At 46.7% G+C, this 24,968-nt stretch overlaps 1 protein-coding gene across 8 annotated transcripts in view; it reads right to left on the bottom strand.

The window, feature by feature from the left end:
* The window catches only part of Pknox1 (PBX/knotted 1 homeobox 1), a 42,097-nt gene extending 17,383 nt beyond the window's left edge, over positions 1-24,714 (bottom strand). The window contains exons 1-6 of one of the 8 annotated variants that reach the window (XM_027394375.2): positions 24,560-24,676; positions 19,825-20,023; positions 8,805-8,992; positions 8,026-8,263; positions 6,312-6,419; positions 1,792-1,919 (exon numbers count right to left, since the gene is read on the bottom strand). In XM_027394375.2, coding sequence (XP_027250176.1) covers positions 1,792-1,919; positions 6,312-6,362 — 179 coding nt within the window. In that variant the 5' untranslated portion in view covers positions 6,363-6,419; positions 8,026-8,263; positions 8,805-8,992; positions 19,825-20,023; positions 24,560-24,676. Of the gene's footprint in view, positions 1-1,791; positions 1,920-6,311; positions 6,420-8,025; positions 8,264-8,804; positions 8,993-19,824; positions 23,608-24,559 lie in introns of those variants that run through there. The other 7 variants (XM_027394376.2, XM_035450752.1, XM_027394378.2 and 4 more) reach the window with 7 other exon arrangements.
* Between the last annotated feature and the right edge of the window lie 254 nt (positions 24,715-24,968).

The following is a 24,968-nucleotide window of genomic DNA, read 5'->3' as shown; positions in this document are numbered from 1 at the left end:
GTAGCCATGTTCTTTCCTCCTGAGCACTTTCTCTTAATCCACCTATTACACTTGTTTTTTAGTTTGTTTATATGGCATGGCTGCACAGCTACTTTGAGTGGAAGTGTTTCATAAATATACTTTTTGATCAGTCCTGGCTGTCCTGGCACTCACTCTGTAGACCAGGCTGGCTTCAAACTCAGAGATCCATCTGTCTCTGCCTCCCAAGTGCTGGGATTAAAGGCATGTGCCACTACCACCCAGCAAAATATTGATTGGGTTAGCTTTAAGTTATATGAAAATAATTTTTCAAAACTCCTGGTTGTTAATTTTTTCTTGTTATTTGTTTGCTGTTTGTTTTATGACAGAAGGCCTCACTACACAGTCCTTGCTTCACACTCCTCTCGCCACACTTTCTATGGTGTGGGATTATAGCACATACCACCACGCCTGTATTGTTAGCTGTGAACTACCCAACAATAAAACGGACTATTCTTGGCACTTAGATCCTTTTATGTGTGTCTAGTCACATCAGGGCCCCAAACCTCTTTTTCTCCCTTGGGTGCATGCTGGAATCCCTAGCCCCAACAGGGGTCACCATGATCAAACATTTTCTCTTGGTGTTATGTAAAGGCAATTATACAAAATGCAGGCCTTCTGAGAAGAGCTTCCTCCATCAGCATAAGACAGCTGGGATTCACCTAAGATGTTGCATGCAGCCATATTCCTTCCTTCTATTGCTGAGTGGCTTTTATACACTGTATGGACTCACCACTGTCTGAGAAACTAGAGGCTGCTTCTAGTCTGAAAATCATGAGTGAGGCTTCTAACATACTGTGCACAGCTAGATCTGCATCTCCATGCCTGTGCATAGTGCTCTGACAGCTGAACCGAGAAGGCACGGCCGGGTGTGGGGGCACATCTTTGATCCTAGCAGCTGGGAGGCAGAGACAGGCAGATCTCTATGAGTTCAAGGCCAGCTCCATCTACAAAGTGAGTTCCAGGACTATAAAGAAAGATCCTGTGTCTCAAAAAAATAAAAATAAGAAAGAAAAAGGAAGAAAAACAAAGGAAAAAAAAACAAAAAAAAAGGATGAAGCAGCCCAAATAGATAATTATACACAGTGAAATATTCTTCAGTTTCAAAAAGGAGCAAAGCCCCAGCAGATTCCATATTGCAGATTCACGTTTAAAACACTTTGTGAGAAGCCAGGAAAGAAAAGATTTCAAGCAGATATTATGTAACTGAAGTGAGTCCTCACTCAGATATCTGGGTAGCTGAGGTCCAGACAGCAGGACATGACCTCACTCAGGAGATACCTGGGTAGCCGAGGTCTACAGAGCAAAATGACAATTTCTAGAGATGCATATTGGAGGTCAGAGTACAATTTTGTAGACCTCTCTCCATTTTCTGTGGGTTCCAGAAATCAAACTCAGGTCATGTTTTACACGGCAAGTGTTTTCCTTCCTGGCTCATCTCAAGACCCTCTCTCCCTTTTAGAGTCTTGTTATGTAGCCCAGGCTGGTCTGCAACTGGCTTTGAATTCTCTATCCCCAGTGCTGATATCCCAAGTGTGCATAGCCATGCCTGCCCTGATGATTTTCTGAAAGGTTACCCAAAGCGTAGATTTATATTATAAAACCTTTTCTTTTATTATTAGAGGTAACATCTCAATCTGAAAAGGTTTCCCCAATAGTTGCAGTATCCCAATGGTACATCCCAGCTCAGTATAGCACGCAGCCCTGGGTTGCCCTTCATGTTTGCATTCTCCCTGGTCCTCTAAAACCCACAAACTCCACACCGGGCACTACCTATAAATGGCCTGCTTGTCAGCATCCATTGGGGTCTGGGACTCGATGGGAGGAGGACTCACTCCTTCTGCATCTGGGTCAGAGCAGTTGGGATCTTGCTCTGTTTTTAACTCCGTTACCACCTGCATCTGCAAAGGAGAAATTTTGTTACAAAAGACAAAATATAAAGCACTACTGCAGCTGGAAGATTATATAATTGCCAATAACAACACAAAGAACACTAGCAGTAAAACTCCTTTGAATCTCTCAAGTTCTACCAGTAGACAACATAAAAGCCAAATTTCTAACCAGCCAAATTTAATCCAGCACGCAGAAGGCAGGACCAGGAGAGTCTCTGTGAGTCAGAGTCCAACCTGGTCTACAAAGCACATGCCAGGACAGCCAGGACTGTTAAACACAGAAACCCTGTCCTCAGAAAACCACACACACAACAAAACAACACAAACGCACAACAACAAAAAGAACTGAGAGGACTTAAAGCCCCGTGGCTATGAATCACTGACGGGAACTGCAGTGCAAGCTGACTTTTCCAGCCCCGCAGCTCCCCATGAGTAACTTAGTAGGAGAGTGTCACACAAACAACTCAAGTGCAACACTACAACTTTGTGGCAGGGCTCAAGTTCTCCCTCAGCTGCCCTTCACCATTATGCAAGAAAGAGCATGGCCGGAAGTACAGCTCATGTGCTGTAAGCATGTGGAATAATGACACTGGGAAGGGAAGAATATATTTCAAAGAAAGAAGAAGCAATGTAAGGGGAATAGACGTTAAAAAATAGACATGGAACTTTTGTTGTTTTTTTTGTTTGTTTGCTTTGTTTTGTTTTTTGAGACAGGGTTTCTCTGTGTAGCTTTGGAGCCTATCCTGGCACTTGCTCTGGAGACCAGGCTGGCCTCGAACTCACAGAGATCCGCCTGCCTCTGCCTCCCGAGTGCTGGTATTAAAGGCGTGAGCCACCAACGCCCAGCCGACAAGGAGGTTTTAAGCAGTCTGTTGGCCAATAGGCTGGGGCATAATGGATGGTACGCGTGATCAGGGTACTCATATGGCAGTGTCATAGCAAAGCACATTGTTTTGTAAAATTAATACACAGTAATAAAATTAGCTCATCTCTATCCTCAAATAATAATAATAATAATAATAATAATAATAATAATAATAATAAAGCCCCTAATCAGGCATGATGGCCCACATCTTTAATCCCAGCACTTAGGGGACAGAGGTGTAGCTGGAGTTTCTTGTCCTGCCAGGTCCCGCTGTCCTTCAGCCCCAATGGACTGAATGGACATGGACGCTGTATTAATTATAAAACATGTTGGCCAATGGCTAGGGCTTCTTATTGGCTAGCTCTCTCTTAATTATTAACCCATTTCTATTATCTATGTATTTCCACATGGTCTTGGCTTACTGGAGAATGCCAGGACCTGTTACTCCTTTAGCAGCTACATGGCGTCTCTTCATGGTCTCTCTCTGCCCACCTTTTCCAGAATTTTCCTAGTCTCTTAGTCCCACCTATCTTCCTGCCTCTTATTGGCCAAAGGGTGTTTTATTCATCAACCAATAAGAGAAACATATATACAGAAGGACGTCCCCCATCACAGAGGCAGGTAAATCACTGTGAGTTCAAGGCTGGCCTGGTCTACATAGTGAGCTCCAGAGAAACCAGTGATGGATATATATATATATATATATATATATATATAGAGAGAGAGAGAGAGAGAGAGAATCTGTCTCAGAAAAACTAACTAAGCAATGAAAGACTAACCAAACACAATCCTCTTAAAGGTGATCTGACTGTATGTATAAAAAAGCATTACAAGACTATTTAATCAGGGTGGTGGTGGTACACACCTTTAATCCCAGCACTAGGGAGGCAGAGGCAGGTTCGAGACCAGCCTGGTCTACAGAGTGAGTTCCAGGACAGGCTCCAAAGCCACAGAGAAGCCCTGTCTAGAACCCCCCCCCCAAAAAAAAAAAAGTTTGAGTCTTCTGCTAAATTGTCCACATAGGGGACATGGAATATCCCTGAAAGAACATCAGGCCCTGCCTGCTACAAGAGGCTGTCACTGCTCCTCCTGATGTGGGGATGCACACAGGAGGCAGGTAGAGGGCTAGTGTGAATAAAGACCTACAGGACAAGAGGGAAAGAGCAACTGGAACAGCCACAGGCAGAGCCTCTAGGTAAAGAGATGCACAAGTATGCCATGTGCTGCTGGATGGCCTGAGAGTCCATCAGGGCATGCCAGCACGGAGCTGGGGCAGTTTGGACCTTTCCTGATACCTACAGGGAGCCTCTCCAGGGCTCAGGGAGAAGATATGTTAATAGATTTGCATTTTAAGAAAAAAGAAGGATCACTCAGAGCTGGCTGTGGTGGCACATCCCCTATAGTTTTAGTCCTCAGGAGGAAGGCAGAAAGATTAGGAATTAAAGGGTCATCCTCAGCTACTGAGAAGGTTTGAGGCTAGCCTGGCTATGCTACAGGAGCCTCTCTCTCAGGACAATAACAAAGGAAGTGAGGAAAGCATCAGGGAAGGAAGAGCAGGAGGAGAAAGAAAGGGAGAGAAGGGCAGGGCAGAGGAAGGGGGAGCAAAGGGGATGAAAAAGAAAAAAGCCTAAGGCAGATTCAAACTAGCAAAAACACTAAGCAAAAACAAATATCTGCAACCAGACACAAATGGTACAAAACTGGTCTTCAAGGAAGGAGACAGAGCTTGCTTCAGCTCCCAGCCACCTTGACACCTCCCCTCCCCTCCCCCCAGTCCTCAGGCTAGGGGAAAGGGGCTCTGTAGTACAACTCTACCAAGTTGGAACACGGAGCACCTGGGAAACACTCAGCAGGGACCCCAGGTATAAGGGGGGGGGGCAGCACCTCAGCTGAGCTTCCCTTGAGCGGCTGTGAGTGCACATGTCACACCTGTAAGAACACTAGACAGCCTCTGTGAGAGGACCATCGGGAAGGACTCTCATCATAACACGGCCGCCCAAGCACACACAAGGCGGACCGGTCTACAGTGAAACTCCACTAAGGGCATTACTGGGACAGTACCATCCAATGCTGACCACCATAGAACTCCCATCATTTTATTTTGGTTTACTTGGATTTTAAAAATTACGTGTATATGTGCTAGTGGGAAGGTATATACATGCATGAGTACAGGTGCCCTTGAGGTCCAAAGAGCACACCAGAGGCCCTGGAACTGCAGTTACAGGCAGTTGTAAGTTGGCAGGGGTTCTAGAAACTGAACTCAGATGCTCTGTAAGAGAAGCATTCAATGCTAGTATTCAATCCCAATGCTGCGCCATCTCTCCAGACCCAGGATTCCCTACCTGTAATCTCATACTCAGGAGGCTGAGGCAGCTCTGGCACAAGTTCAAGAATAGACTGGCTTATAGCATGAGACCCTGTCCACCCACCCCTACCCCCCAAAAAAGAAAAAGAAATACAGGGGTTAGCTAGATGGCTCAATAGGTAAAGGCACTTGCTCCAAGATTGCTAACTTGGGTTCAGACCCTGGCACCCACACAGCGGAAGGAGAGAGCGGACTCTTGCCAGTTGTCCTCTGACCCCCACACCTGTACTTCAGTACACGTGCACCTGTACACAACAACAACAACAACAAACATCATCATCATCAAAAAAAAAAAAAAAAAAAAAAAAAAAAAACCAGAGCCAGGCAATGATGTACATTTGAGCCCCAGCACTTAGGACAGAAAGACAGTTGGACTGTGAGTTCAAGGCCAGTCTAGGCTATGCACAAAGACTCTGTCTCAAAACCAAACAACAAAACCTCTAGAACACCCAGCTTAAGGGGCCCAGCAGTAAAGTGCTTGTCAAGCATGAGACCCTGAACTCAACCATTAGTGGTGCAAACAGACACACACACACACACACACACACACACACACACACACTCTCACTCACTCACTCACTCACTCACGGTGCAAACAAACATACACACACACACACACACACACACACACACACACACACACTCACTCGTGGTGCAAACAGACACACACACACACACACACACACACACACACACAGCTTTTCTTTCCCTTCTGTCTTCCCTGTGCCGGAGATCAACCCAAATGCTTCACAAATGCTAAGCAAGTGTCCAGTTTTGGTTTTTGTTTCTCTGTATGGCCTTGGCTGTCCTGGAACTCTGCAGAGCAGGCTGGCCCCTGAACCCTGAAATCTTCCTCCTCTGCCTCATCTCCCAAGTGCTGGGATTAAAAGCGTGTACCACCACCACCCCAAAAGTGGCACATGCTTGCATGTACCCATGCATCCGTGCACAATACAATACTCTAAAAATGGTTTGGTGGCTGTGCAGGAGGAGGTGTCACTTAGGAGCAAGCATGAGCATTGTCAGCTCTGAGCTCTGATATGTGACTGATGCCTAATGCATTTAGGATGTGCGAGCTCATGGAAACTGAACATTCACAGAGTGCTGTCCACATTTAGTGTTGGGTCGCCTGGCAGTGATCAGGTTGCAGAATAAAAGTCAAAGCTCTTACTTGCTGTCCATCTTGATAGCTGTCTATACTTAACGTCTGTGTAGCCATCATGGTTGATGAGAGTTCACTTCAGATATCAGATCATCTTGAGTCAGAATTGGACGGTGTCTAGGAAAATAAATGCAGAAGAGCACCGGTTAACACTTTTCTTGGTATTTCTTGTCTTTTATCCCATAGCATCATGTAATTTCTAAAATCTGCATATTTTTATACAAAGAGGGACTCCAAGCCAAACCCTCCCTGGCAGCACTACACTCGCTTAGCAGTCGCTCTTCTTATGGTTCTGGGCCCCAACCTGCTATTAGACAGTCGGTCAACCACACTCCTCTATCCCCTAACAATGAGCCACAGTAAATACTGCCACACACAGGACTTTGGGTGGGGCTGTGGGACACCCGTAGCACAGATATTAGCCTAGAGAGGCCTGACTTTCCTTGGCTACACGCCAGTGGTGGGCAGAATAGGAGACTAGCAGGAGAGACACCAAAGGTACCACAGGACAGGAGCATGAGGAGAGGAGAGGTATTCGGGTGGTTCCCAGGATGTGTGGGCAGAGCAGGCCTCCCCAGGAAAGGGTCATCTAAGAAAGGCTGGGTAACCTGCAGACTGGGGAGGAAAGGAAGAAAGGGCCAGTGCAAAATGAAAATGATGTGCAGATGGCACAATGAGTAAGCAATGGTCATTTGCTTAATGATGACAGAAACACTCAAAATGATGTTGCTGAGCTGGAATGATGAGTGGGGATCCGGGGACGTTGCAGTGTGGCAGCATGGACCAGCCCCAGCTGGCCTAGAACAGCATGCAGGAGCTTGTCTAGATAGTCCCTCCAAGACCAAGGGCAGGCACATCACTTGTTCTGCACTAGCAGAACCAACTAAGGTCTGGCCACCAAGGGAAGTACAATTATACTCTAGACTGTAGAAAACAGAAGCACATACAGCTCAGCAGAGCAAGCCAAAGGCAGGAGAGATCAGCATGTCTTGAGACAGCTCAAAAAGGGTGTCTATCCCACCAACAGTGTAGCGGTAGTGACAGATGGGCCATCGCCTGATTACATGATAGCCCCTGGGGTTTCTCAGATGATGCCCACTATATCTTAAAAGTCAGAATAATGGGACCAAGGCCACAGAGCTGACCAAAAGGTGAGCTAGACTCACCTCAGCATCATCATTCTGAGGCTATCTCAGGTACCAGAGCTTTCCACAGGCCCAGGAGCTAGCACATGGAGAAGGAGCTAATATGGAAGTTCAATAGATGCTATGGGAACAAATGGCTTGGGCGTAGACTCAAACTGCTAACAAACACTGGCAAGTCAATGTTGGGAGTGATGAGGTACAAGGTTGGGATAGAAGATGATTGGGGGTAAGTAAGGCACCTTCGAGAAGAGGTCTGACCAGTGAAGTAGTAGTAGGCCACCTACCACCCTTGTGCAGAAGGAAGCCAGAGGACAAGACGGCTGAACAGAGTGGAGAAGATGGTAAGGATGCATCTGATCAGGCATGTTTGTGGCCACAGTGAGGACAAAAAGTCAGTGTACAGAAACCCGCAGCAGATGGGAGCAGTGGAGAACTCATGCTCTGACCACATGTACAGATCAGACTGCATGGCCCAGGGGCACCGGAGCCAAGGTGAATAGCTAGAGGCCCAAGAGTCAGAGGTGAGCCAGGGACCTGCAGGTGGACTAAGGGAGCAGGAATGGGTCCAAGCTTCCCACCTGAGCAGCTGGAAGAACAGAGCCGCAGGTCCCGAGATGAGCAAACAGCTAAAAACAGCTCCATGGCTTGGGAAGGAAACAAGGCAGGGCATCTCAGGCTGCAGACGAGTCTCAGATACCTTCTCGGACACTGAGCAGAGGAGCCTGGCTGGAATCACTTGGTCATCATCAGGGTACAGTGGGTACTCGTGGAGATGAGCTGAGTCCTCCACAAGACACGCCCACTCTAACCCAGCACCTGAACAAGGGCCAGATTTAGAAACAGGGTCTTACAGATGGAATGCCTCTGGACTTGAGATGGAGCAACTGACTGTGTAAGAGGAGAGGGAAGATCTGAGACACACAAAGAGGTTCACCGTGGGAAGATGGAGGCACACACTGCAGGAACACAACCTTATGCCCAGGAAGCCCACACAGGGTCACCAGACACTGGAAGAGGCAAGGACAGACCCCTAGAGCCTTCAGAGTGAGTGTAGCTCTGTCTACACCTTGATTGTTGATTTCCAGAGCCACGAGAAAACCCATTTCTGGGGGTGGGAGGGGTTAAATCCAGGGCCTTACACATGCTATGTTTAGTATACCCAGTTTGTGGTAATTTGGCACAGCAGGCCTGGTGAACAAATACACAAAAACGCACCATGTAATGCCAAGAGACTGGAGGGGACCAAAAGGAAGACAGAAGACAATGTGCTAGGAGATGGTCTGGAGGTCAGAGGACAAGAGGACACAGCACGACATGAGAAGCAGAACGTCTCAGGCTGCAGACGCGTCTCAGATACCTTCTCAGACACTGAGCAGAGGAGCCTGCACTGGAATCGCTTGGTCATCATCAGGGTACAGCAGGTATGCATGGAGAACTGCTTACACTACATAAAAGAGGGAGCCATGGTGGGGAGTACCAACCATGGTAAGGACTTCCTCAGGGTCAGGGAGAGAGGACTGAGTCAGCAGCTGGTCAACAGAAGGCCTGTGGGGGGCAAAACAAGAACCATGGCCCGAAACTCCACCACCCCCAGTGATAGTACTGGGCCGGCACACACTCCTAAGAGTGCAGGGAGAAAACTTTTTTCTTCTCTCTCTCTCTCTCTCTCTCTCTCTCTCTCTCTCTCTCTCTCTCTCTCTCTCTCTCTCTCTCTCTCTCTCTCTCTGTCCCTCCCTCTGAGAGGCAGGGTCTCACTATGTAGCTTCCTAGAACTCACTTTGTAGACCAGGCTGCCTCTGGCTCCAAAGTGCAGGGATTAAAGCCATGCCCCACCCACCATGCCTAGCCTCTGAGTTAAAATCTTTAAAACCCTGTTAAGTCTGCTAAACCTGGATGCTCCACCTCACCCAAGACCCCATTCTGGACAGAGACCACACACCTACAGTTTTTTCCAGAGTATCTCTCTCCTAATGGCCTTTGCAGTGATTAAAGTCTGGCTCTCCTCCAAACCCTGACTTCTCTTCAGTTTGGCTTCCACCTGCCCTTCCACTCCCAGAGCCAGCACAGCACAGTTCCCTCAGACTTCTTTCTATCTCCATGTGGCTGCCCCAGCCCAGGTCTGGCTTGCTCCAAACCATTCTCCAGGCTTTCTAAAATGCAAATCTGGTCATGTGACTACCCTCATAATGTTGTCTCTAGCCAAGCCCATTCCTAGGCATCAGCCCACCTCCTTCCCCACTTCCCTACCAAGATTATTTATATGCCCTCAAACCAACCACCTGGTCGCCCTCCGCCTGCAGCCACCCTCTCCCACCACAGGTCCCACCCCTTGCTAGAAGCCCTATCTCCCCTTCTTTATGGTAGCTAACTAATGAGATTGCTTCCTATCATCCATCCCACCTTCCTCCTGGGTCTCGCCTAGGGAACAAGAAGCACCACAGACAGCCTGGGAAATAACGAAATTCAACCATCAGTAAAGGTTGAGATGCTTAAGATATAAAAGTGTGTTTTAAAGATCAATTTAATTATTCTAGTATGTATGTGTGTGTGTGTGTGCCTGCATGAGTTTATGTGCACCATGTAGCTAGAGCCCAAAGGATGCTGAATCTCCAGGAACTGGAATTCCAGAAGGCTGTGAAAAGCCAGTATTGAGCACCGGGAACTCAACTTGGGTCCTCTGCAAGAGCAGCAAGTGATCTCAACTACTAAACAATCTCTCCAGCCTTCTAAAAAGTTGTTGCTGCTTTGTGTTGTTTTTTGAGACAGGGTCTCTCTACATAGCCCTGGCTGTCCTGGAACTCATCATGTAGACCATACTGGACTAGAACTCAGAGATCTGCCCGACTTTGCCTTGGAGTACTTGAAATAAGGGTGTTCACCACCACACCCAGCCTCTTAGAAAAGTGTTTTAAACAATTTGCATTCAAACAATAGCTAAACTAAGGAGCCACTGACCTCTTCTAGAGGACCCAGGTTCAATTTCCAGCCCCCCACATGGCAGCTCACCACCACCCACAACTCTAATTCCAGGGGATCAGACCTTCTTCTAGCCTCCCTGGGCACTGCAGGTATTTAGTGCACATGTGTACACATGCAAGCAGACAATCATACACACAAAATAACATTAAAAAATAAATCAATCTAGTCAGATGTGGTGGCACACGCCTTTAATTCCAGCACTTAGGAGGCAGAGGCAAATGGTTCTCTGAGTTTGAGACTAGCCTGGAACACACAGTGAGTTCTAGGACATCCGGGGCTATATAGAGAAGCCTTGTTTCAAATGATGATGATAATGATGATAAAAATCCAAAAGCAAATAAATTAATTTTTAAAAATTTAAGTTCATGAGCTAAAATTTAACACCCAATTCCTATTAATGTTACTGGTCTTTGAGAAGCATCAGTTTCATGTAATGTCATAAAGGTAGGGACATATACTAGCTTTACTGACTGTACAAAAAAAAAAAAAAAACAAACTTTTTTTTTTTTTTTTTTAAATCCAGGCCCTGTGTAGCCCTGGATATCCTGAAACTCACTCTGTAGACCAGACTAGCCTCAAACTCAGAGATCCACCTGCCTCTGCTTCCCAAGTACCAGGATTAAAGGCACCATACAGAGGCAAGCAACCATGCTCTTGAATTTCCCAACTTTCAGAACTATGAGCCAAATAAACTGTTTGTTTATAAATTTCCTTCTCATGTGATATGTTAAAGCAATAGAAAACAAACTAAAAAAGTGGTGTGTAATAATTAAGAAATTTTCTTAAATTATTTCCTAGATTACAAGTTAAAATAGTTAAAATATATCAATGAATTACTGATTTTAGACATGGTTGTTGTGTTCAGTTAAAAGCAATGAGGCCCCCCCTTCCCCCCATCCAACCCTTTTGTGTTGCTGCTTATTTTGGCTTAAAGATGGTTATTTTACTATGTAGCCCAGGCTGGTCTCAAACTCATGAAGTACTTTTTCTGTCTCAGCCTCCTAAACAGAAGGGATGCACCATGTTGTCTAGTTAAGAAACTTACTAAAATGGCATAATTTTATAAAAATTAATGGTTTAATTAGTCATGATTTTGTAACATTTACAATAACTAAGATGGCTTGTATCTTTTCCTTATCCCAGTTGATGGACTGTCAGGCACTCCTTGTGGTAAGCAAAGCCTAGGACTGACCTCACACAGTTCACTCTTGGTGGACAGCTTAATAAAATCTGAGACTTATACAACTAGATTTACTTAATGGTTTTGTCTAGTCAGATAGTTAAGAGTATTATCAAGATTAGATTAACCAAACTTACTAGTATGATTCAAGAGGAGTGGTAATATTCGAGTTGTAATGAGAATGCTCATTAAAGAGTTTCAGGGCCAGTGAGATGTCTCGGCAAGTAAAATGCATGCCATATAAACTTTGCAACCTGAGCTCAACCCCTGGAGCACATATACAGGAAGGAGGGAAGAATTAACTCCCAAAAGCTGCCATTTCACCTCCACATGTTCACTTGTGGCATGTACACACACCCCATATCATACATATACAATAAAAAAATTAAAAGTAGCTAGAGGCTAGAGTTGAAGCTCAGTGGCAGAGCACTTGCTACTATGCCCAAGGCTGACCTTGTTCTCCAACCAAGAAACAGTACCTAATGAAATCAATCTGAGTTGCTCAAAAGCTATCTTGAAGATCAAAGTTAAAACTCATTGGGCCTGTGACAGCAACTTCAATGAATAACAATATTTTTGTTTGTTTGTTTGTTTGTTTGTTTTCAAGACAGATTCTCACTATGTAGCTCTAGCTGTTCTGGAACTCACTATGTAGACCAGGCTAGTCTTGGACTCAGAGACCACTTGCCTCTTGCCTCCCAAGTGCTGGAATTAAAGGCATTTACCTCATACCTAGCTCTATCAAATAATATTTTTAATTACTCAAAATCATTTAAAATTCATAGCAAGGTGAAAAGTTTCTGCACCCTGATAAGCCTCTCGGCCGATGCAACAATTCAAATCAAACCGAATTAGAAAAAGCCTATTTTTAATGGATTCAATGTTCTTGGATAATTTTCCAGTCCCCCCCCCCTAAAGAGGAGACAGAAAAAAGACTGGAAAACCACATGTCTGTTATCTGGGGGACAGTTTAAATAAATACCCTGTGGTAGTGGTCTTGAGCATCTCTGGGGGAGGGTGGTCATCATTTGGTGGGTTTTCTGAGATGCAGCAGGGTTTGGAGAGAGAAGCAGGAGAGGACTTGGAGTGTAGCTTCCAGACTCTGGGTATATGGATGCCAGGGGCTGGGGTGATGCTTCCACCAGAACACAAGGTTCTGGTGGTTTCACTTAGTGGTAGAACACATGCTCACAAGTCTGCATGCATGCTTACAAGTCTTACAAATCTGCTTGCATGTTTGAGGCTCAGGATTTAGTCCCCAGAATCAAAACCAAACTAAATCCAACAGCAGTGTGAATGAGTTTGCAGCAGTGAGTGGGGAAGGCAGGGGTGCAGCCTGCATGTCATTCCCTGCTCAATTCATTCCCTCTACATATTTACTATTGGGGAGGGGGTGTTTCTCCCTCCTGGGACCTGTCCCAAGTGCAGGGATGGATCAGTAAACGAAGTTGATACCACACAGAAATCACTTTATAACTGTTGTAATAGACTTACGAGTGACTCAGGGAGGACAGGGGTCTTTAAATACCAAGTCAACCACCCAGAGAGCACAGGATCCTTTTTCTTTCTTTTTAAAAAAGATTTATTTATTGTGTATATAGTGTTCTGTCTGCATGTACACCTGCACTCCAGAAGAGGGCACCAGATCTCATTACAGATGGCTGTGAGCCACCAAGTGGTTGCTGGGAATTGAACTCAGGACCTCTAGAGACGCAGCCAGGGCTGAGCTATCGCTCCAGCTCTTTAGAGCTCCTCTTAGGCTATAAGGGTGACCCCTTGATTTTATGAGCAACCTTCCTAAGGCTGTAAGGAAGCTAGCTTCCCTGATTCCATATAACCCACTAATTCTGTGGGTTATTCCCTTCAAGACTGTAAAAAAAAAAGCCCCATAAGGCTATAACGAAGCTCCAAGTCACATGGAACCTCTGCAGGTTAAGGGCTCTAGCCAACATCCCCTCCTCACATTACAGCTGACAGCTATACCTGGAAGATTTTAAAAACATCCCTAGCTGAGTGTGATGGGATGCACTCAGGAGGCAGGGACAGGAGGATCTCTGTGAGGCCAGCCTGGTCTTACATGGTAATTTCCAGGACAGTCAGAACTACATTGAGAGACCCTGGAAGAAAGATGACAACAGAGGAGGAGGAAAAGGAAGATGATGAAGGGTGTAACACAAAAAATAAATGACCCAGAGACCGATATTGGGGTTCAAACTTCAAGCTGAATGTCAGAAAAGCAAAACAGCTGGCCACTAGCTTCTTACTTCTACCTCAGGCTGAATGGGCTGATTCTGTTTCCACAAGTTCTCACCAAGCCTCAGACTGTAACCGCTCCTCAGTGTGGCTGGAAAATGAATGCTTGATAACTGAGACCTTGCTTCTGTCTTATATACTTCCCTAATGCTGGGATTATAGGTGTGAGCTATAACTCCCCTTTAGACTGATTCACTCTTGTGTAGATCTGGGTGGGTGGCCTTGGACTCACAGAGATCCGTTTATCTCTTAATCCTGAGTTCTAGGATTAAAGGCCTATACCACCACCTCCTAGCTTCTGACTGCTTGGATTAAAGGTATGTACCTGGCTTCTAAGGCTTGTGGCTGACTTTGCTTTTCTGAATCCTCAATCAAGCTTTAATAAGTCATAACTAGTGTGTCACCACAAAGGAGGAGGAGGAAGAAGAAATGATGTCCCTAAAAGACTCATCTCTTTGTCATCAAGCCACCCTAGTCCCCAAGCTTAGAACCCAAGCATCATGGACATGGAGGCTGTTTCCTTATGACTTTTCCAACTCTAGCCTACACAAAGCATGCATATGATAAAATGGTTGTTATGTGCCACTAATGGTTACTAGATTTATAGTAGAAATGACCAGATACTTTTGAAATGGAGGTCTAGGACACATACACCAAGGTTAAGCAGCTTCCTGAGGTCACTCTATCCAGCTCGAAGGTCCTTCAGTTTCTTCTGCTTTCTAATAATATAGACTTCACATGGAAACCAGGAAAGTATTCTGTAACTTGATCAACTCTGGTGACTGTTAAGTTTCATCAACTCAATTCATGTACCATGGTGTTTTTCAAGCTGAGTCAGCTGGACAGTAAAGAAGGTGTTTGAGCAGAGAAACACGGGGAATATGGGTAAGGTTTGGACGTAAGTGTCCTTCTCTAAAGGACCATGTGTTTGACCCTTGGTTGGTGACACTACTGAGAAGTGGCTGGGTGATGGGTCACTGAGTTCACCAATGGCTAGGGTACTGAATTCATAGTGAATAGGCTATGAAAAGGTGGGGCCTTGTTAGAGGAGTGGGGCCTTATTGCAGTAAGAGCCCGGAGGCATGCATTTAAATGCTTTTGCTAGCTTGATCCTTTCCTGCTTCTCTGCTTACTGGTTGCCATGAGACGAGCATGTATCCTCTGTTATGTCCTACCATGTTTGTCTTGCCATTGGCCTAAAGGCAAAGGGCAGTCAACCATGGACTGAAACCTCTGACACTGTGAGTCAAAAATACATGCTTCCTCTTGTTAGCTGTGTATGGTGGTGTATCTTCTGCAGTGATGAAAATCCTGACAGAGAACTGGAACCAAGAAGCTGGTGCATTTTACTATGACTACCTCACCATATGGTTCATAAGCCCTGACCCTGGAACTTGTTAGCGGGAGGAATTTGGGAAAGCTTGAAGATGAGGGTTAGAAAGTCTTGACTGAGTCAGGCAAAGCTGGGTCTCAGAGGGAGCCTCGAAGGCCAGAAGGCTGACAGGAATGTGGAAAGTAAATATTGTGCGCTTGCAAGGTTCCTACTAGGAATGAGAATTCCATTGAGAGTGGGACTAGAGGCCATTTGTGTACATTCTGGCAAAGAACTTGCCTACATCTTGTCTATGACGACTTATGTGGGGCTGAATTGAAAGCAGATGGACTAATGAACCTTGTTGAAGAAACTCCCAGTCAGCCTGTCATGTGCTTATTGGTGGGTACTTTCAGACAAGCTTACAATGAAAGTTGTGAGCAAAAAGCAATGAAAAAGATTTAGAAAAAAATAGTTTAGACACAAAAGGAGCTCACTTAGAATTACAGACAAGAACATAACTGTAGAAAAGACTAGAAACACCAGGCAGCAGTAGCACACACCTTTAATCCCAGCACTCGGGAGGCAGAGGCAGGAGGATCTCGTGAGTGTGAGGCCAGCCTGGTCTAGAGAGTGAGTGCCAGGACACCAGGGTTACACAGAGAAACCCTGTCTAAAATAGCTTCACTCCCACTCTCCTCTCATCTCATTGCATGAGTCACCCCTGACCTCTGGACCAGTTATTCTGAGCAAAGCATGCCTCCCCTCCAGTCCTTACCACAGCTGTAATAGAACACTACTTTTGATGAGTCACTGATGAGCTCATTTCCTTCCAGGCACAAACTTTAGCTGTTTCTATTCATCCCCACATTCCCAGCCACTATTGCAATGCTGGGTACACAGCGGAGGTCAATTATTTGGTGATTTCTAAGTCTGTATGACATAGGAATTACCTGTTCAATTAATTCCATAGAACTCACTCACCTGTGCCTGGAGCCTGTTCAAGATGCTCTACCTAGGTCAACTCAGACTCTGCCTTCTTCATACATGCCCCACAGCTCCTCAAAGGCATTACCATCAAGTAGCAAATGGTGTTCCTTTTTATTATGATTCATACATGAATGCTTTGCCTGCATGCACATCAGTGCACCATGTGTGTGCCTGATACCTGCAGAAGCCAGTGGGATTCACCAGTTCACAGAACTCTACAGTTGTGAGCTCCCATGTGGGTGCTGGGAACAGAATTCAGGACCTCTGGAAGGGCAACTAGTGCCCTTAACCTCTGGGCCATCTCTCCAGCCCCAATGTGATGTGTTCTTTATTTGTCCCCTTCAATCTATCTTCATATCTCTTTTAAAACTATTTTTCTCTAATTTCTTAATCAAATTTATCAAGCATGAGATTTGTCCCTCTTAGGGTTAATTTTACTTTTCTTGTATCTTAAGCTGAAAGTTTAATCTGCTGAGTTTCTTATTTTCTAGTAAATGTACTTATGGATTTGGTTTCTCCTAAGTACTATCCCTGCTTTATCCTGGAGGCAAGGATGTGTAATGCAGTTATTCATTTGTAAGTCAGAAAACTGTTTTTTGAGACTGGGTCTAACTGTGTAGCTCTAACTGGCCTCAAACTCAGAGATCCTCTTGCCTTTGCCTATTGAGTGCTAAGATTAAAGGCGTGTCCCATCTCACGGGATAGGGATAGTTTGGAATCTCCTCTTTATTCCAAGAAATATACTGAAGGAAGAGATTCACCTACCTCTGCCTCCCAAGTGCTGGGATTAAAGGTGTGCACTTAAAATTTCTCTATAGGAATCTTTGGCTTCCCTTTCAAAGTTCAAACCAGGTTTGTTACTGTGGTCTCAGACTCTCATTCATGAAAGTACTTGCTCAGGTTTACTTGTTTTTGAGAACGAGTCTCATAGCTGAAGAGAACCTTGAACCCCTGATGAAGCCTCCACTTCCTAGACCTGGAATTACAGGCAGACATTACCATACCTGGACTCTCTGCCCCGTTTCAAAAGAGGAGTCTGTTTTCTTCTTTTCTTTTCTCTTTTCTCTCTTCTCTTCTCCTCTTCTCTTCTCTCTTTTTTTTTTTTTCAAGCCCTAGCTGCCCTGGAACTAGCTCTGTAGACCAGACCAAGCAGGCCTCAAACTCACAGAGATCCACCTGCCTCTGCCTCCCAGCTGAGGGATCTGTTTTGTTTTGTTTTTTCAACAAGTTTTCACTATGTAGCCCAGGCAAGCCTTGAACTTACAACTCTCCTGGTTAGGATTTACTTTTTTGAAACCTGAAATTTTCTTTTTATCCTAACACACTGCTAATTTTGTTAAGTGTTTATGTGACAAAGACAATCTACATTTTGTTTATTAGGCACAAATTTTTGTCCATGCTTATTAGTTCATTTGTCATATTGTTTAAATCCTCTGTATCAGCAGTTCTCAATTGGAGACAATGTTGGCACCCAGGGACATCTGGCAATGCCAGAGACATTTCTGATGATTGAAGTATGTGACATCCTCACAGAGTGATCTAGTTCATGTCCTGCCTGACATTCTCACTCCTTTGGTTATTTCTTGGTCACTGAGCTGCTGGTAGTCACAAGGAGCTCTCTCTCCTCTCTCTCTCTCTCTCTCTCTCTCTCTCTCTCTCTCTCTCTCTCTCTCTCTCTCTCTCTCTCTGAGATATGTTTCTGTCTTCATTGTGTGTGGCTGTGCACACATATGCAGGTACTAGTTAGTTTAGTTGCATCTCAGTAAGGATAATACGAAGCATAGAAAGTTTAACATTAGTAATTGATCCTTTCAGTGACATCCAGTGACCTCGCTGCTTTTCTCCTCTATCTAGTACAGCGACCAGGAGTTTGTCTAGCCTGGCAGTTGCTCTGGATAGGCTGAGTTTTCCACTCCTTGTTTCCCATCTACTTGCCAGTCTTACATGCCTTATATAGGCAGATCATTTGGCTACAAGCCACTTTTCTGTTTAATCTGGAGCTTTATCAGATGAAAGACTGAGCCCTTCCAAACTGTGGTTCCTGATATTTTGGGTTTGTGTCAACTGGCTTTGTTTCTCGATTCTCCTTTGTTAAAGTTTTTCTGTTCAGTCACCCTGTATGTGTAGTATGTTCCCTGTCCTCACCTATCTTCAGTTATCAGCTAGTTCTTTTCATACAACAATACCTAAAGTCAACAGAAATACTCTATCCCTGTAGGTTTCCTTAACAACCCTGCATTATCAGTTACATATAAACATGTTTACAAGCCAGGTGTGCAGGTGTTCACCTGCAGTCCAGCTGCCCAAGAAGCTGCTTCAGGAAAATCTCTTTTGCCCAGGAGTTGAAGGTGAGCCTGGGCAGCATGGAAGGGCATACTGCTCTTCTAGAGGTTTGCTTCCCTGAACTTACATGGACATTCACAATCATGTGTGACTCCACTTCCAGGAGATCCAATACCCTCTTCTGGCGTCCAAAGACCCCAGACACACCTGTGGTGCACATACATACATACTGGCAAAAAACACTCATACACTTAAAAAATATCCACTAAAGCTAAGTGGTGGTGGCACATGCCTTTAAACCCAGCTAATTCCCGGTCTAAATAAAGTATAGTTAACCAAAGAGAAATGTCTCTCTTCTTCTTTATTTCATTTATTTGTTTATTTATTTTGGGGGCAGGGTTTCTCTGTGTAGCCCTGGCTGTCCCAGAATACTCCTCTTAACCTCCCCCTAAAATGTTTACCAACTTAGTTGGTGATGTCTCAAGCCATTGGATGGGATCTAGCGTCCTGTGTTCCTTTCCAGTTGTCATGGCAACAAAGGACAACTTACCAGTCCTACCTGCTGTCAAAGTGAGCCTCAGCTACCCTAATCCAGGAAATCTGGGCATTCTAGACAAGTTGAAGTCTAGAATCTGCAGAGAGCAAAGCCAGCACTAAAAGAGACAGACAACAGAAGGCTAAAGACAGCACTCGGGAGTGCTGGGGTGTCTCTTCCTTTTCCTTCTGTTACAAATCCTCCTAAGAACTGATAGTCTTTGTCCAAATTAAACCTGCTTTTTCATACACCTCAAAGCCAGGGCATTCTAAGAACACTGACAAAGGTCTGACTTCAAAAGCACACCGTCTCCAGAAGCTATTTAGGGAATTAAGCACCTAGCATAAAGTCCAGGGACTTTTGTTGTGTAAGAAATCTCAGGTGACTGGGGCTCAAAAATCATAAACAGCTCCAGTTCTCATCCCCCAGCACAGACACAGTCAATAAGTAACTCATTTGAAGGAAACATCTGCCAAGAAACCACTTTAGTTTTCAAACAAAGCTTGAGAAGGTGCCATTTAAAACTTAATATCCAAATAAAAATCAGATATTAAATCCTATTAAAACAAAACCTGTGCCAGGCAGTGGCACACTTACAACCCCCACACTCAGACAGCTCAGCCACATGGGAGGCTCAAACAGAAGAGTGGTTTGAGGCAAGCCTGGGCTACACAGCAAAAAAAAAAAGAAAAAAACAAAATAAAAATCTACAGAACCAAATTAAAGACATAGAAAATTTCTAATAACAAAGACACTTGTGTGTGTTAGGATAAGGGTGAGTGCTGGCATGTGGGCCACAGCATGAGTGTAGAGGTTAGGGGACAATCTTGAGACACAGTCCTCACCTTCCACTTTTTGTCAGGTGCTGCATTTGCCAGGTCAGATGGCCCATAAGCTTCCAGGGTTCTCTTGTCTCTTTGCCTTCCACCTCACAGGACTGCTGGGGCTTGACAAGTGCTACCACATCAGGCCTTATGTTGGCCTGGGGATCTGAGCTTGGTTCATACTTGGGTAGCAAACACTTTACCTGTTATCTCCTTGGCCCTAACAAAAGACATTTTTACAGGTTTTAGAATGTGTTTTGATAGGCCCAGTTAGATGGGTTGTCATAGCTATTAAATTCATCATCAAAGCTTTAAGACTATGTGACTATCACTGGCATCGACACGAACTGACACACAAAGATTACATAATGTCCTTGTTATTTGTCCTACGAGAGATGGGTGCTGTCTACAGCACAGTGGGAATATGTGCTTACCAGGTGCAGTGTCCCAGGTTCAATCCCTATCACCAGGAAAGCAAAGGAACAAAGTGGAAAAGAGGGACCTTAACTCTTCCAGGCTGAGCACCCTTGTTCTAGGACGGTCCTCCTCCCTCGGGCACTGCCAGTGCTGCCCAGAGACATCAACAGTGCACTATAGAAAGAGGCCCCAGAGGGCCCATCTCCCAACAGATGTTGCCTTTCCATAGCAGATTCCTCGACAACCAAGCTAGTACCATGTTGAGTAGATCAGAGGAAAGCCAGTTTTCAGATGGAAAACACAGACAATATCAAAAGCTAAATGCTCAAAGGCCCTGACTCATTAAGCATAACCATCAGATATTTAAAAAAGAAAAAGAAATCTTGACACTTACATTTTATTTAAATTTATTTCTTTATTGTGTGTATACAATGCCACAGCTAATGTGGGGGTTAAAGGGCAACTTGTAGAAGTCAGTTCTCTTCTTCTACCATGTGGGATTTGGGATTGAACTCAGGTTATCAGGCTTGGTGGCAAGCGCCTTTCTTTACCCGCTGAGCCATCTCTCTGGCCCAACTTTAAAATTTTAAAATAGGAAACATTTATGATAACATGCAGAAAATTACATGATAATGCCAGATACAGAAGTACTTTAACAATTTATACATAAAATGCATATATATAAAGTAGATTCAAAAGTGGGCAAAGAACTTAAGAAAATTCTCCAAAGAAAACACACCAACGGCAAATAAACCCAGGAAAAGATACTCAACATCACTATCACTAGAGAAATGCAATTAAAACTATAAAATGCCACCTCATACCCAATATTAACAAAAGGACAACACAGCAAACTGGTGCTAGAAGTTCAGCTCAGTGATAAAGTGCTCGCCTACTGTTCACAAAGCTCTGGGCTCTTGCCACAAAACAACCAAACACCCAAAAGTCAGGATGTTGAGAAGCTGAAAACCTGGAGTACTGCACTGCCACTGTGGAAAAACAGGATAATGGTTCTTTAAAATGTAATTAACAATCTACTTCTGAGACTGTATCAGAGCCTCAGATATCCATACTCATGTTCATGGCCACATTATTCACAATAGCCAAAAGGCACCAAGGGTTCAGCAAAGGGTGGAACAAAACAAAGGGCATATATAGGATGGAACTTTATTAGGTTTAAAAATATGGAAATGCTGGCACAAGCTAAAGTATGGATAAAATTTTACTTAAGTGAAATGAGCCAATCACAGAAAGGTCAATGTATTATTCCACTTATATGGGATATCTAAAATTGACACCTTCATGCACACAGAAGTAAAATGTGGTTGCTGGGAAGGAAAAGTTTAATGTTTAAAAAGGCAGCTCGCCTGCCCAGGGGTCATGTAGAAGGTGATGATGTATGGGGAAAGACAGCTCAGAAGTCTTAGGAAGAGGATGAAGAAAGCAGACGTAGGGACTGAAAGAATGTGAGGTGGAGGTGGGTGAGGACCAGACAACATGGCCCACTAGACTCCCACCGTCTATCCTACTGAACACACACATACAATGTCACCTGAGAAGGCTCTACTCCATTAGAGGGTGGGCTAAACAACTTATACAGGCCTTTAGGATGGCAGGATTAGCCCAAGCAGAAATTACCTTACACACACAGAGCACTGACAATCCACACTAAACTCTCCTCAGGAGGGAAGAAGGGCCTGTTTGTGGCTTGACACATCAGGATGAACACATTCTATCAATTCCAGAGAAAGGCCCAAGACAATAAAATCATCTGGGGTAGGGATGTTCCGAATCCACTTCAGGGCTGTGTACAGCAAGAGCTCTACCTAGTGGTTTTCAAGATTCTGAATATACTACAGCTGTTCTTCCTCAACCCCACACCTCCCTGGAAATACTTGGAATTAGAAGCTGCTCCACCCTTTTCCCATGCTCCCAAGGCAGTCCTAGGAACCACAGACCACCACAGAAACAGAACTTTTCAACCACAGGCCAGCCACCACACTGAATGCCTTTTGCAGAAAATTCCCAGAAACAAAAGCTGACAAAATGAACAAGGGGCTGCAGCAGGCTAGGTACCTAGCATCCTCTTGGTCATGTAACACTTTGCCTTTGTGGACAGGCCTGAGGATGCTTTGCACCAAATGACCGTCCGGCCCAGACTGTGTTCATTCTATCGGTCTCCACCATCAACGTTTTCTATATGAAGCGTACTTCACTTTATACAAGATCCGAACAGAACTTAGGACACACTGATTCAACACGGCGAATCCGCCAAAAACTTTTACCCTCAACCAGTATGAGGCCACACCACTATATCAGGACATCAAGTCCCCATTCCATTACTTGAATTACTTGTCACCTCCACCACCAAACAGCAGTGTGTGTGTGGGGGGGGGGGTGCAGGGCGGACATCCATCCATATTCCTAACAAAGATAGTTGAATGTACATGGGTTTCTAATGAGGACCTTTTAAACTAAGTATCTGAAACTTTCAAAAACAAAACCAAAAATATCTGCGGTAGCTCCCAGGAATGCTCCAGCTCTTCGAGGAGGAAGGCAGACAGTATGATCAGGAGATCTAGAATGGCCAGTGTGGTTATATGTCCACAAAGCCTCTGAGTTGTCACAGAAACCTCGCCTCATTCCCAAAGGAGTTGGAGGCTCTGCTCAGCCTGGCTACACAGTGAGTTAATCCAGGGCTGAAAGGAGACTCTCTCCACTTTGGGGCGATACTTTTGATAGCTATTTCAACACGGCTGGTTCTCTGTTTGACCCTGGGAAAGTTACAGCTCCTGGATCCACACTTTGAACTTTGGCAATTTTTTTTTCCCCTCTTGACAGTTCTAGCTTTAACAATAACCGATCAAAATCAAGCTTGTAACTGAATGTTACTACTCCTATAGTGACTTTGTTTCCACAATTCACAATAAGGACTTTCCTAAAGTTAGGCTACAAGACCAAAGAAACGGAACTAAAACGTAAACCTGCGGCAGCCTGCATCAGAGACTGCGGGGAACGAGCCATCCTTCCAGCCATGCTTTCTCAATTCTGAAGCACGCGGACCTCTCTTAAGGTGCCTGCACTCCCGCTGGTGCCCCTGGTGACAAAGTTTGCCAGGCTTTTGGCGGCACCTCACACAATGGTGGATCTTACTGCAGCGGGATGCTCCAGCCGCACAGGCCCCGGTCTGAGAGGGGCCTGCTGACTCCTGCATCACCTGGACCCCACCTGAGCAACCCAAGTGTGCTAGCTAGCTAGCTAGCATCGCATCCCCGCCTCAGCCAAATCCTTCCTCCGAGAGCCTTTAGAGAGAGAGCTCATTTTTCTAATGCCATGACAGGAGGCCTGCTTTAGGGGCGGGCTCTTCCATCCTTTAGTGGAAAGCACCCACATCTAAAACAAAACAAAAAAAAACAAAACAAAACAAAAACACAAAAACAGTCACTTCTGCAAGAAGCTCCCGCGGGCGAGGCCGACACCTAGGTAGCTCGGCTCTCCCGAATCCCAGGCGGGCGCTCACACTTGGGCCCCGCGGCCCGCGCTCCCGGGTGGCGTGGCGGGACCCACCGCGCCCGCCAGGCCGCGGCCGGAGGAGCCCGGAGGAGCCCGGAGGGAGCCCCGGGGCCGGCGGGCTCCGTCCTCCTCAGTCCTCGGCACCGCTTCCCTTCGCAGCAACACGCGGGGCAGCGACAGCGGGCCGAGCGCTCCCCAAGACGCTACTCCCGGTGGGCCGCGGACACGCGCGACGCGCTGTCACCGCCCGCGGACTCCCGCGGGAAGCCCCACGCGGGCTCGGGCCGCCCCGGAGGGGCCGCGGACCCCGCCGCCATCTTCCTGCCTCGCCGCCCCCGGCCTCGGCCTCGCGCGCCCCCGCCGGCCCCGCGCCCCGCCGCGCCGCGCGCGCGCGCTCCGTGAGCGACGGTTAGGCGCGCGCCTCGAGCAGGCCCAGCGCCGAGGCCCGCCCGGCCGCCTTCCAGAAATTTCCGCGCCCCTGAAATCCCCCCCCCACAACACACTCACACTCACTCACACACACACTCACACAGGAAAACCAGCCGGGCGCGCCCCGCGCAGCGGCCCGCCGCGGCGCCCCCTCCCCAGCGGCGCTCCCTCCCCCGCCCCCGCCCGGGGGCGCGGGTCAAGTGCGGCCCCGGGCACGCCCGCCCGACCACCGCCGCCCGCCGGCCGGGCGGAAGAGCGGCGGCGGAGGCGGCGGCGGCGGCGGCGGCAGCGGCGGCCTCGGCCGGTGTGATTGATAGGGACGGCGGCGGCGGCGAGGGCGGCGCGCGGCGCGGCGGCGGCGCGGCGGCGGCGGCGGAGCGGTTGAGTGACAGCTTACCTGGGTGCCAATCTTCATCACACTGACAAGCGGCTGCAGCAATCGGGACCCGCAGTGCCGCGCCCGCGTCCAACCGTCACGCCGACGCTGGGCCACGCGACACAGCCTCGCTCAATGGGAGGAGGGCGACGCCGACGCGCGCCGCATCAATATGCACCTCGGGGGCGGGGCCTGCAGGCCCCGGGCCCCGCCCCCGCCCAGCGCGGCGGCGGGCGGAGGGCGGGGCGCGGCGGGCGGGGCGAGGCAGGGGCGGGCGGGCGCGGGTGGGGCGGGGCAGAGACCGGTCCCGCCCCGCCGCGCTCCTTCAGCCAGGCCCCACCCAACGGCCCCAGCCCCACCGCGGGTAGCGGCCCGCCCCGCCCCAGAGGCAGAGCTTACCATCTTCATGACTATGCAACGGAGGCGGGGC

Source organism: Cricetulus griseus (genome assembly GCF_003668045.3).
Source record: "Cricetulus griseus strain 17A/GY chromosome 1 unlocalized genomic scaffold, alternate assembly CriGri-PICRH-1.0 chr1_0, whole genome shotgun sequence".
Classification (NCBI taxonomy): domain Eukaryota; kingdom Metazoa; phylum Chordata; class Mammalia; order Rodentia; family Cricetidae; genus Cricetulus; species Cricetulus griseus.
The sequence above is the reverse complement of the archived record's forward strand: the minus strand, read 5'-3'. Positions and strand labels throughout refer to the sequence as shown.